General features: G+C 38.3%; 2 protein-coding genes across 2 annotated transcripts; both read right to left on the minus strand.

Moving 5' to 3' along the window:
- Window positions 1-1159: 1159 nt before the first annotated feature.
- On the minus strand, window positions 1160-5763 carry cavin4a (caveolae associated protein 4a). Its single transcript, XM_039654570.2, has 2 exons — window positions 5248-5763; window positions 1160-1999 (listed from the first exon to the last, which is right to left on the minus strand). Exons 1-2 carry the CDS (start codon window positions 5626-5628, stop codon window positions 1391-1393), a joined length of 990 nt encoding a protein of 329 aa, XP_039510504.2. The 5' UTR covers window positions 5629-5763; the 3' UTR covers window positions 1160-1390.
- A 3048-nt stretch (window positions 5764-8811) lies between these two features.
- Window positions 8812-13640, minus strand: tmeff1a (transmembrane protein with EGF-like and two follistatin-like domains 1a). The gene is made up of 9 exons (XM_039654773.2): window positions 13273-13640; window positions 11808-11917; window positions 11489-11618; window positions 11268-11294; window positions 10999-11092; window positions 9651-9799; window positions 9421-9538; window positions 9138-9296; window positions 8812-9034 (listed from the first exon to the last, which is right to left on the minus strand). The coding sequence occupies exons 1-9, from the start codon at window positions 13511-13513 to the stop codon at window positions 8950-8952; spliced, it is 1113 nt and encodes a 370-aa protein (XP_039510707.2). The 5' UTR covers window positions 13514-13640; the 3' UTR covers window positions 8812-8949.
- Window positions 13641-14035: the final 395 nt, after the last annotated feature.

The following is a 14035-nucleotide window of genomic DNA, read 5'->3' on the forward strand; positions in this document are numbered from 1 at the left end:
TGTGCAAGAATCTCATAGTGCTGCCACACGCTGGAGCGGAGAAGAAATGGTGCTACTACAGGTTATGATTGTATTCTTATTTCTCTACATTCCTGTCTGATCCAATAATAGACACATAGTCAAAGTTTAAGAAATGCTTATCTATTTTATTTTATTTATTTTTACCACACATTATCATTCAAACGTATTTTAATGTTAAAATAATTCTCTTCTGCTCACAGCTGTATTTATTTGATCCAAAATACAGCAAAAGTAGCAATATTCAGAAATATTTTAATTAATTTCTATTTAAATGCAGTTTATTTCTGTGATGGCAAAGCATCTTACTCCAGTCTTCAGTGTCACATGATTTTTCAGAAATCATATTATACTGATTTGCTGCTCGAAACATTTAATATTATCAATGTTGAAAACATTTTTTGATGAAAAGGTAGTTCAAAAGAACAGCATTTATCTGAAATAGAAAGATTTTGTAACATTATAAATACCATTACTTTTGAACAATTTAATCCACCCTGGCTGCAATACAAGTATTTATTTCTTTAATTTCTAAAAAAAATTTAAAAAAAATTCAGCTTTGCCAACACAGGAAAAAAATACATATTCAAAAAAAAAAAAAGGCCAATATCATGCTTTTTCTGGTCAATATCACTGGTTAATATCAAATAAATGCAACCTTGGTGAACAAGTGACTTCTTGAAAAAACATAAATCTTAAAGGGATACTCCACCCAAAAATGAAAATTCTGTCATCATTTACTCACCCTCAATTTGTTGCAAACCTGTATGAGTTTCTTTCTTCTGTTGAATACAAATGAAGTTATTTTGAATATTATAATGCTTATAAACCGTGAGTCAGAGTATGCTTTATGTGGGGTTACTATGAACTGGGCAGAGCCGCTCAGCTGTTGAGATTAATTCCAAGAGATCTTTTTTTGGCTGATGGGTCAATCTTTCTTTCACTCTGCCAGTCTCTGTCTCTATGATGTTGGTGTGTGTATGAACATGAATGTTTTTGGAGATTCAAATGTTCTCTGGCCTTCTGAGGTTCAGTCCCCAGCGTTACTACCTGTGTTTCAGACAGAGTCATCTGCTCTTTACATGCTAATCCAAACACAAATTGCAAATGAGTAAAAGGACACATCAGACAGGATATGTTTTCACTTTTTTAATACATTTTACATGTGGCTTATGGAAAATGACACAAACATTAATAGTGCTAGCACTATTAATTAATTTGGCTACCCAACACACATACTCATACACTCTCACATTTTGGAGCACATTTTAGGAAAAATTCTCCATTTTCTTCCACTTCCAATTACTTCCTCTGCATTTTATATGTTTTGTTCCATCCATTTCTCCACAATTTCTGTGGTGAATTTCCTCTTTCAGTCCTCTTGAATACGAGTCGCCCCCTCTTCTGATACTGGACCCTCCCTCTTGATCTCGGTAACCACCTCTGTGTATGTCACATCTGGGCTGGGCTTCCTGCCTTTGGGAGGAGTCACAGCTGGCTCCCCCTCTGCACCTTCCTGGCCCTCAGCGACAGTGCGTTCCTTCTTCAGTTTGATTTTGAACGATTCTTTAGTGGGTGCTTTCTTAGCAATGTTTTCCTTCAGCCTCTCGCTGCTCTGACGCATCTTCTCTCGCTGCTCGGGGGGAACGATCTTCTCACCCAAGGTGTTGAATTTGGTTCCAAGCGTTTGGCCCGTCTTGCTCAGGCTCTCCTTGGTCTTGCTTAGGTTTTCCCGCGTCTTTTCGCGGGTCTTGCTCATGTTCTCTTTGGAGAACGCAGCTTTGATGTTCTCAATGCCTTTTAAGCCGCTCTGTTTCAGACGTGCGCCCCGGGATGACTCCGGATCCTCTACCACCATGTACTCATCATCAGATGATAGGTCAGCAGGGATCTCATACTCATCTGGCTCCACCTCCAAGTTAGCAAGCCCTGCCCCCTTGGGAGTCTTGGTGACAGCAACAGAGGGAACTTCAGTTTCACCCTGCGGTGACACACAGGAAAGACTATTAACCACTAGGAAACAATCTCTTTATCCACTCCCAGAAGGTCATGGAGAAGAACTCAGATTTGTTATGCTTTCTTGCAACAATGTCAAACTCAACAAGATGCAAGAGTCATTATGCTGATTACCAAACATCAATTTCAATATTAACATATTTAGATTTAATTATTTATTAAGGAGTTAGATCACCCAAAAATGCAAATTCTGTCGTGAATTACTCACCTTTATCCAAACCCAGTCTTTTGTTCATCTCTGGAACACAAATGAACACAAAATGAAACCTGAGACCTTTCTTCCCTCCATTCACATTGCCTTTGCAACTACCCCTTTAAGCCCCAGAAAGATAAGGCATCATAAAAGTATTCCATGTGACCCATGTGGTTTAACCTCTGAGTGCTTTGTTTGTGCAAAAAAAAAAAAAAAACCCTTCCCCCTTCCCCTTTATTTACAAAGTATTAATATCTAATGTGCGTTCGTGAGAGCACCATGACACATTCGTGTTGTGTGGACCCGTCTCCAACACACGTTGGAGATTTTGTAAATAAAGTGGTAAATAAGTGTTTTGAGCAAACAAAGCACTCGTGTCCCTTCATTAAATTGAGGTTAAACCACTAAATTCACATGGATTACTTCTGTCCTTACTACCTTTCTGGGGCTTGAACATGGTAGATGCATAGGTTGTCAAAGGAGGGACAGAAAGCGCTCAGATTTCATTTTATGTCCATTTGTGTTCTGAAGAGGAACGAAAGTCTTACGGTTTTGAACAACATGAGGGTGAGTAATTAATGGCAGAATTTTTCTTTTTGGTTAAACCCTTTAAGATTAAAATGCAAATTTCTATTTAGATGTATTACGTTAAAGCATAAATATGAATGTTGCTCATACTCTTGCTATTACCAAAACAAAAACAAGACACCCTTCATTTCAGGTGCTGTGTTGAGTGTAAAATGTTGGTTCAGTGATAGAACACAACTCTTAAAGGGATTGTTCACTTAAAAATGTTCAATTGTGTCATCAATTACTAGAAGAATATTTTAGTTTGAAGAATATTTTTAACTGTTTTGCCCATATAATGAGTCCAAAACAAAACTAGACCCCAATGACTTTCATTGTAAGGAAAAATAAATCTTCTTGGAACGACATGAGGATGAGTAAATGATGACAGAATTTCAATTTTTGTCTTAAAGGGTTAGTTCACCCAAAAATGAAAATTAAGTCATTAATTACTCACCCCCATGCTGTACCAACCCCGTAAGACCTTCGTTCGTCTTCGGAACACAAATAAAGATATTTTTGATTAAATTTGAGAGCTGTATAACTACCACATTGGCTCCTAAGGGACTGCCTCTTGACGGCCCAGAAAGTCAATGAAGAAAATGTTTAAATATCCCCCAAGTGACTACCGTGGCTCAACTATAAGTTTATCAAGCGATGAGAATACTTTTTGTGCGAAAAAATAACGAGTTTATTCGACTATTCCTTTTCTTCCTTGTAGGCCAGAAACGAGACTTCCTTAGATTTCCACGACGCATGCGCGAGAACTGAACTGAAGTAGTGTAAGGAGATCGCAATTCTCGCGCATGCGTCGTGGAAATCTAAGGAAGTCTCGTTTCTGGCCTACAAGGAAGAAAAGGAATAGTCAAATAAACTCGTTATTTTTGTTTGTTTTTTCGCACAAAAAGTATTCGCGTCGCTTGATAAACATATAGTTGAGCCACGGTAGTCACTTGGGATATTTAAACATTTTCTTCATTGACTTTCTGGGCCGTCAAGAGGCAGTCCCTTAGGAGCCAATGTGGTAGTTATACAGCTCTCAAATTTAATCAAAAATATCTTCATTTGTGTTCCGAAGACGAACGAAGGTCTTACGGGGTTGGTACAGCATGGGGGTGAGTAATTAATGACTTAATTTTCATTTTTGGGTGAACTAACCCTTTAAGTATCCCATTAGGTAAAATTTACTTTTATAAGGTCAGCTGTTTTTTGTTTGTTTGTTTGTTTTTCAGTTATGATGATGCATATAAGTATGTCTGATGCACATTGATCAAGTTGAAAACTAGTTTTCACCATAATATTAAAACAAAGCTGTTGGACACTTTTTATAAAACGGATAGTTCCGGTCCTTGATTCTGATTAGTTAAGCAGCGTTCAAATCTGTTGTAAATTACAAACATACACCTCCACTCCACATTGTGCCTAAAAACATGCCTTAGCAGTTCTAAATTCACAGTAAACCACATGAATGTAAGTCAGACAATCTCATCCTGTTTAAGTGGGTGGTTCTTGGTCATCACAAGCAAATTGGGCTAGATTTTATACCAGTCTAAAGTCGGGTTACTTGAGACTACCCTTCCCTGGAGGACATTTTTCAGTCTGTAAGAATGGATGTCTATGTATGTGTATGAATAAACTCCCTATTCAGGGAATAGCCTTAAAGAGTCTCTTCAGCTGTGTTCAGCAGCTCTATATAAGGAAAGCCCAGAATAACTACTCACAAACACACTCTCATACACACGCACACACACACTAACAGCCTAATTTATACTAATTTGTAACACATTTTCTCTAATTATTTATTCTAGGAGCAGTGAGGAGTCGAATAGACAATTTGCCAGCATTTGTGCTATGCCAATAAGAACAATTGAACATAATTTGTGTCCATCCCTAAAAGCACGTTTAGGATTGGGGTCACCAAATGTGCATAGATCACTGATAAACCACATTGGACTACAATTACTAATCTGTATCTGTGGTGGTTGAGGTCCAGTATCACTCTTGAATGAACATGTCAAAAATATCTTTACTGTCATCGGACACAATAACATAAATAGGTAGCCTATCAGCTCTAGAAAGGAAATTCTCAAGTGCGCCCCCTATTGCTAATACAGCAGGTGTCATTGTGAGATCGCAGAGCCAACTTGCTGTTGAATGCCAAAAGGATAGAGCTTCACCATCAATTACCCAAAAAGTTATCACATTTACTGTTTGTGGAGTGAAAATCCAATCACTTCAATAGGAATTCACGTAATCAGGAATTTTGTGTGAAGACAAAAGATTTCACAACAGGTTGTTGACCAACAAAAAGCTACTTTGTTTGAAAGTGACTTCTGTGTGAGCTGTGCTTCATGAAGTGCTAAATTATTGACAATAGACAATGGACCTTTTTTGTCTGCGAAATTTTACCAAAATGTCCTTAACACGCATGCAGTGGTTAGCAATGGGTTTACCTGGTAGATAACAACCCTGAACTTATTGCGTGTGAGAAGCTCATCCTGTGTAGTTTCCACCTTCTTCACACGCACGTTCTGTTTCTCCACACGTGAACGGACTTCTTTAACGTGCGTGCTCACGCGACGGGCTTTCTGCAGCAGTTTGTCAACGGTTGTTGCTGTGGTACCATGGTCACGAGCCAGTTTAGTAAGCTCAGATTGGACAGCGCTCACAGAGGTTTCGAGCTGCTGCTGTCGCTCCTCCATGCGCTGCTGGCTCGCCTGGACGCCATCGATGATCGTAGACACGCGTTCCAGTAGAGAGAGAATTGACAGGGCCGAGATCGGCTGCCCGGATTCATCCTCAACCCCCAACATGACATCTCCTCTCTTTTCCATCTCTGATTCTCCTTTTCACCGTCCCTGAAAGTAAAGCTACCGGGCCAGAGATGGGTAAGGGGCCAGGTGGAATCAAACACACAGTAGAGAGAAACTGACACTCCAAGAGAGAGACCCCAATGGAATCTGACAAACTCCACCCCTGTTCACACACACAGATATAAATGTATGGATATAAATACAACTGTAAGAGGATACTAAGACATTTTTGGAAGCTGTATCACAGAGGCGTTGGAAAGCCCCATTAATTCATACATTCCAGTATCGTGTGCATGTGTTCTGGTGGTTTGTGATATGCACAATATGTGTTGCTTTCTCAGCTCTGAAATATCTAAAATGACAGTGGCATTAATCTAGAGCGCAAATGTGTGTGTTTGTGTGGTGAGGTGGACTTACTTTTATAAATCTGGCCCGCTGTGGCATACCGTTAACTCAACTGAAGCCAACAGCTGAGGAACGCACACACACACACACACACACACACACACACACACACACACACACACACACACACACACACAGTGTAAACTGACCTTGGAGGGTTTTCACATTGGTGTTTTGACCTCTGACCTCACATTAAGACAACCAAAAACTACATCTCCCAGCATGCACTTTGAATCACTGAGGAAAATACGCTAGTACTTTAAGAAAAACACTAAAGACATGACATTTTCCTTAAAACTCACTTTATAGATTTTTTCTGAGTTTAAACAGGTTTGACATGCAAACTTTCACAGGCCTTCACATAATATAAAGTCACAGATTTACAAACTGATTTATAAGACTGATAAACACACAGCATCTCACCGTCAAATACTGATGACCTTCTTTATGAGAATTCAGTTGTAAGGGGTTTGGATTGCTTGGGTTTAAATTGTGCTAAAACACAGCTGCTATTATCTCATTTTTGCTCCGTTTCCAAAATGAACAAATTGCAAAGTTTTCCCAGCTTTATCCACCTTGTTTTTCCGTGTGAAAGTAAGTAATTTCCTGTGGATGTACAAGACTTTGGAATCATTAGCTACTGTAGGAAAACAAAAATAAGAATAACAAAGTGTAGTAATTGGTAAAATATATTTGAGCAAAAAACCATAATAAATCAAAATAAAATGATAGCAAATAACGGTTTGCAACATCAAGCAGCACAACAGACTTTTTTGTACAGCTAAAATAATTGACACCGGAAAACTCCGGAAGTTAAAAATGGTTACACCTTTTCTTACATTAAAAATGAGGAGGATAGAAGGTAAAATATAATGAGAAAACAACAAATTCTAGCAGGAGTAGGCTTTACAAACATTCTCTGATATGCTTTAACCTGTGGTTCACACTGTAAATCTCTTATGGAGAGTTTGGACACTAAAAACTATATTTTTACTTTCCTTTTCTTTTTTCTTTTTTAAAGAATATCTGAGTGATCCATGCAAAAAATAATGAAGCTATTGTGCTGTGGGTGGTCGCCAGGGCATTGCTATGTAGTTTTTTTGCCGAATGTTTCTATATGGTTGCTAGGGTGTTCTGAGCGGTTGCTTACTAGCCAAAGATAAAAGAGTGTCAGTAATATTCTGGTCCCAATAAATGGCTTGGGTCTTTTGCTCTGCAACTGAAGAAAATGCATGCAAATAGAAAAAAAAAATAAAAAATTAAGAAAACACTTTTAGTTTGACAACAAATGTCCTGCAAATCCTCACAAAGCAACCAAATACAGAAATACGCTGAAAATACTCGCAACAGAACCTAAAACAGAAACGCGCTGCAAAAACTCACAGCGGAACCAAGTACAGGAACGCGCTGCAAATACTCACAACACAATCAAACACAGAAACGTGCTGCAAGTACTCACAAAACAACCAAATACAGAAATATGCTGCAAGTACTCACAAAACAACCAAATACAGAAATATGCTGCAAGTACTCACAATACAACCAAATACAGAAATGCGCTGCAAATATTTACAAAACAACCAAATCCAGAAACTCGCAGCAAATACTCACAAAGCAACCAAATCCAGAAACGCGCTGCAAATACTCACAACACAACCAAATACAGAAATATGCTGCAAATACAACACAACCAAACACAGAAACACATTGCAAGTACTGACAACGCAACCAAACACAGAAATGCAGTGCAAGTACTCACAACGCAACCAAATACAGAAACAGGTTGCAAATACTCAGAACACAAACAAATACATAAACGCGCTGCAAATATACACAACACAGCCAAATTAAGAAATGCACTGCAAATACTTACAACGCAATCAAACACAGAAAAGTGATGTAAATACTCAAAATGCAACCAAATAGAGAAACATGCTGCAAATACTCACAACACAACCAAATACAGAAATATGCTGCAAGTACTCACAATGCAACCACATACAGAAACGCACTGCAAATACTTACAATGGACATAAAATCAGGATGCTAAAATAAACAATAAACTCACCTTTCTGGTCATGAACAACACCACTGACGAGTAGACATAAGATGAGTAGAACAATAACTGTTCCTCACTTTCCCAAGTTCCTCACTTGTCCCAACAACTTGTCCCCTTGAAACATTTCTACTGTGGTCTTTGGTTCTCTGGTGTATTTGGTTGCATTGTGAGTATTTGCAATGCGTTTTGGTATTTGGTTGCTTTATGAGTATTTGCAGCACGTTTCTGTATTTGGTTGTGTTGTTAGTATTCACAGCGCGCTTATGTATTTGGTTGCGTTGTGAGTATTTGCAGCACATGTGTTGTTAAACTGATGAAGATGTTTTCGAATTTTTCCTTTTTCGTTTTTTTCTATTCGTGTGTTTTCTTCAGTTGCAGCGCGTTTAGCTTTCTCAGCCACCCTATCTTAGTCAGTATAAATATAAATATAGTATTTGTATGCCTGTTATATTGTCCTCCAAGAGAAAATCATCTTATAGCTTTTAAAAGTAATAGCACACATTCTCCTTGATAATACGCCGTCACTTTTGAATCACACTAGCATGTTTTGCGTGGCAAGCATCACTCCCGTATTGTTCAGAAAATGTAAAAATCTACTTAATGTAAACATTTGACCAAGTGGATTTACTGCATTTAGACTAGAAAGAAAGTGAGGGAGAGAGATGAAAAAGGCAAAACTGTGAAGGGGAGAAAGAACACTGGGAATGTAGAGATTTTAAAATACCGGTAATAAACTCCTGGTGACAAGGTGGAATAAGGCCACTGAAATATCAATGTTGAAAGATATAATTCTTTCCAAAATGCCTCAGTGAGAGTATAGTGTTTGAGTGTGAAGAAGCTATTGGGAGTTTGTGCGTTTCAGTTTAAGTTATCAGCAGCTATACAATCCTGCGTCCTCCATCTTTGGGTGAGTGACCCAGGTTCTGTTTCTGAAGATGGGCTCGTGGCTTTTTTGGATGAATCCTAAAGGCAACAGTTTGGAGATTTTGTGAGTGTGTGATATTTGTGCTTTTTTTCTATATTAGAATTAATTTGGTGCATACTACTGTGACACCAAGAGTTTTACCTTGTGATGCAGATTATGATAGCGATAATTATGCTGATCTGTACAGCAGCAATGATCACAGCAATCAGGACGTATTGAAGCTTCTGTCCATTGGGCACCACGTACAACTCACTGAAGTCTCTCTGCTCACAGTGTACACCGGAGAACCCCACATCACACCTAAAGAGATGCGACCATGATTTACTGAAACACATCAACCGCATATGCAAAAAATCCTCTTCATTTTTACATCCAATTGAGATTTACTACAATAGATGACTTGTGCATGTGTTGCGGATCATACCTGCATGTTGCCAGATCATTTTTCATCTCACAGGTTCCATGCACACAAAAGCTGCTGTTGATTTCAGCACAGGGCACTGCTCCGCCCACACTGACTCCACCCACTAATACCACTGAATCTATAAGATGAATCAAATATGTCATATCTGATTACAGAAAATGTTTACATATTTGTCTCTACATGTGTTTGCTGATTGTGTGATTTGTGTGTGTGTGTGTGTGTGTGTTTACCTGGACATTGCCCAAGGTGTTTGACATTAATCTGAGCTTGTTTCAAGCAGGAAGCTTCTCTGACCTGGCATGGATTACTGTAAGATTGGCCATCTGATCCACAAACTGGATTCATATTAAATCCACTGCAGTCTACATTACATACACACCTGCACAGAAAATGCATATTACCTGCATGTTCACCTCTAGAGAAGAGTTTCCCAAATGGGCTTAAGGGAAGGAACTGTAGGGGGTTTGTGAGATGAAAAGCTAATAATTAAAGCCCAATTTTACTTCTGCGTCGAACTCACGCTGTAGCTACGCCGTAGGCTGTGTGTAGCGTGCGTACCCTTCGACGTACCCTGAAGTGCAACTCTCCGCGTACCGCAAGCGCTGTGATTGGTCTACTAGAACCGCTCCCCAGGTTTCACATGCTCCCTCTGCATGTTTACATGTCAATGCGGACAACGTCGCAGAAGTATAAATAAAAACCAACTTCTTAGTCTATAGTGTAGAGGCTCCGCCGTAGGTCGGACGCAGAAGTATAAATCAGCCTTAAGTCATGAGAAGTTCATGGGTTTAAATGTTTGAAAATGAAGAATTTTAGACAAATTTAAGTAAAAATATTATTATTATTAAAAAATATATATTTTACAGTCCAATTATAATTTGCAATTGTGGGGAGCAGGACGAGGCTGAAGGATGTGAGAGAGCGGTGCGAGGCTGGTGGTGTGAGTGATAATGAACGACACCTGTGAGACGCACTGGTCTCGCACCACTCTCTCACGTCCCTCGGCCTCGTCCTGCTCGCCACAACAACAAATATATTTCTGCCTTCATTTTTACAAGTTAACACTACTACAGTATTTAATAATAATAACAGAAGAACTATGAACATACAAAATTAAATTATAGAAATATTAACTTAAAATCTCAGGGTAAATATCAAGCAAATATTTTACTTAATGGGTTCAGCTGAAAAAAAAAATTTGGAAACTCCTGCTCTAGTATACAAACGTGTGCGCACACACACACACACACACACACACACACATAATTATGGGGACATTCCATAGGCATAAAGATTTTTATACTGTACAAACTGTAAATTCTATTCCCTTACACCAACCATTCCCCTAAACCTACCCATCACAGAAAACTTTCTTCATTTTTAGATTTTTTTATAAAACATTATTAGCTTAGTGTCTTTTTAAAGCCATTTTAATTACTTGGACTCAAGAAATGTCCTCATAAACCATGTTTACATTGTAATACCAGTGTAATACCCATGTCATTATAAAAATCTGTCTTCTCATAAATCATATAAACAAGCACACACACACACACACACACACACACAATGACCAACCAAATGCCTTCAGAGTCTTCATCACACTCCGCTCCAAACTTGCAGCTAGAACACTTAGAGTATCTGCTGGGCTCTAGTCCTGAACTCTCCAGATCTTCACACAAACATAAGAACATGGTTTACGTAAGGTCTACTATTCTATTGAAAGTCACATATCATTTTTATTTTGGTTGCCTTAATATCATATGTCAATGAAGATCACATTTCAAATTCCCTAAAAACTGCTCAAAACTTTATGCTGGCTCTGAAAAAAAATCTAATAAAAATACCTGTATCTCCTGATGCCGATTCAGCAACTGAGAAAAAGGATAAATATTATGTTAAACGCCATGTCAGATTAATAGTTTTAAATATATGTATTACATAGTTTTACATAGTTTACATATGACATACATACATAAAAAAAATATTGTATATTATTAAGTATGTAGCACTGATTTTGCATTTATTTGCTAAGTGCTTTGAAAAGTCTTTTACTGTTTTTGCTAACCGGAATGACAGTGTCCTTCCATAATTACAGTGATTCTGGTCTGCTGTTCACAGGCAGCTTGTCTTAGGAAACATTCACTATGATATGTGTCACCATCAGACCCACATACTGGAGCAAACATCTGTGGACACTGAAAGAAATAAACACCTGAGTCCTGAAACCTGCCTCAGACATGCTTATAATTATATATGATAGTCACAGGGCAAATACTAGGTAATTCTAGGTAATACCTAGAAACTGTTTTCAGCATCATTAGCAGTAATAACCAATGTTTAATTTCATAATATGCAGAGCTTATTGTGGCAGGACAAAAACAAACCTGAAACTGACAAAGACACTCCAGGTGTGATCCGTTGTCCCTGCAGATTCCTCCGAAAGAACAACTGTATTCATCACACACATGATGGTCACTTTTCTTCTCGGACATACCTAAAACCAACACACACCTTTGTCAAAGGCATTACATGTAAGTGTGTGCATGTATGTGTTTGTCCACACAAAACCTAACTCATCAGGACTAATGGGAAGAAGCCTATATAAAGTGAATAAACCATCTGTTCTGACAAGTATACAGCACATACTGCTAAAAAAATGAAGGTCTTAGCTGGTGTCTCAGACTGGTTTTAAAGCACCTTTTGGAAACTGGAAACTGCTCAGACTGGGGAACCAATCGAAAGCCACTAAAACTAACTGGGGTGGATTCTGGAACCCACTGCTGCTTCACTGTATATCTATTGAGTGATTATAATCAAGCTATTAATACATATTTTCAATGAGATAAATGACATATGAGATTTTACTTTGTTATAGAAGATACCAGTGTGATTACAGAAATGTTCTTTTCATGTATTCTTTAATGTCTATTAAATATCTGAGAGGTGACTGAAGGGTCTAGCCCATGCTAGAAATGCAGTAACAGTGCTTTCTCATTTAGCATTGCTTCCAGAAATTTCATATGGAAAGATGCTTAGTTTTCTTTGAGAAAGGTCTTTAACATGTCTTAAAACATACAGTATGTGTGTCCTTCTGGCTCACCATGACTGTAGGTCACAAGGGTCATTGGAACCTAGTTGAGGGACCATTTCTTTAAAGCTTTACTGTGTTAAAGTGTTCTCTCCTTGAGAGAAAGAGTGTGTGTGTGTCTTTTTGGTTACAGGTTAAGGAACCACTTGCATTGTAGATTGACTGACTTGTTTGAGACATGCTGGCACCCAGCAACCCAGATTAGCAAACTGGATATCCTATAGTCTATCTGTATATGTGTGGAAAATGACTGTTTATCTATTTCTTAGCAAATGAGAATAATTCAACCTGAAGCAAGGATGTAGCTTCAACCCTTGTCTTGGACTCTTGGTGTAGGTTATAACTGCTCTAAATCCCCTCACAGAACTTTTTTTGTTGTTGATGTTTATTTGTTTATTTTCCCAATTGTAATCTGAAATGAAGTTCATCATAAACATTTCCATGAAGTTCCTATTAGAACAATTTCTAATGTTTTCCTAAACTCATTATGTTTTTAATATTTTATTTTGCCGTATTTTTTTCCAATTTTCACAAACTGCTAAATCTAAAAGCTTCCTAACATAAAGAGACCCTACGTTTAAAAAAAATGCCAATGCAAGTTTGTGTTTTGACTAGATGAAGGGGTTGAGTTATTAAGCTATATAGGCTAATTACATTCGGCTTCATTAAAAAAAAAAACAGTTTTTTGGAATGATGGAAGCTCCGCACCATCAGTAGGCTAAATAAAGACTTGTGTGTTTGACGAGTGTGTGTGTGTGCACCTTCACATCCTTTGTCATCTTCAGTCAAACAGTCGCTCTCCTTGTTGGACGTCAGGGCTCCGGGCATCTGCACAAGGACCAGCAGCCCGAAAATCGCGAGACAGCGTCCAGCACCTGCAGCGCACGAGCCACCGGACATAATGCGGCCAAACACGATGATTCCGCGCGATTGATACGGCTGTGTGAGCCAGGTGACTCGGAAATGTTTCACATGAAAGCTGATGCTGCACTTATAGCTCATTTCTTTTCATAGGCCGAGCTGAATGAACGGCCAGTGATCCGATACCAGCTCACGCGTCCTAATTATCGTGTCGCGCGCGCAGAGACGCCATCAGTTTCCTTCACTTCCCTTCATCTGCGCTTGACGGACACAGAACAGGGAAGACGGAGAGACTCCACAGCCACAAAATGAGACGGACCTGAATGTGGTCACGTGAAACTCCTTTAAAAGACTAAAAAACCTATTAATAAAGTCAATATTTTCAGATTTAAGCATATTGTGAAAATTAGCTTTGCTTTAGTAAATATAGGCTATAAAATAATTTAATTTTAGTAAAATTTTGTCTTAATTACTTTTCAACATATACTTTTTCTTACACAGTATAGGCCTACAAAATTTGCCTATTTATATTTACTTTCAGCAAGAGATCCCTCGCGAGGAGATAATGATCATATTTGTGAGTTCATTAAAAAGTTAAAACATTTCAGAAATACGAGCTCTCAGTTTTTTCTTACTCTATTTTATAAATCCATCACAAATATG

This window comes from Pimephales promelas, chromosome 5, assembly GCF_988280905.1.
Source record: "Pimephales promelas chromosome 5, fPimPro1.hap1.1, whole genome shotgun sequence".
Classification (NCBI taxonomy): domain Eukaryota; kingdom Metazoa; phylum Chordata; class Actinopteri; order Cypriniformes; family Leuciscidae; genus Pimephales; species Pimephales promelas.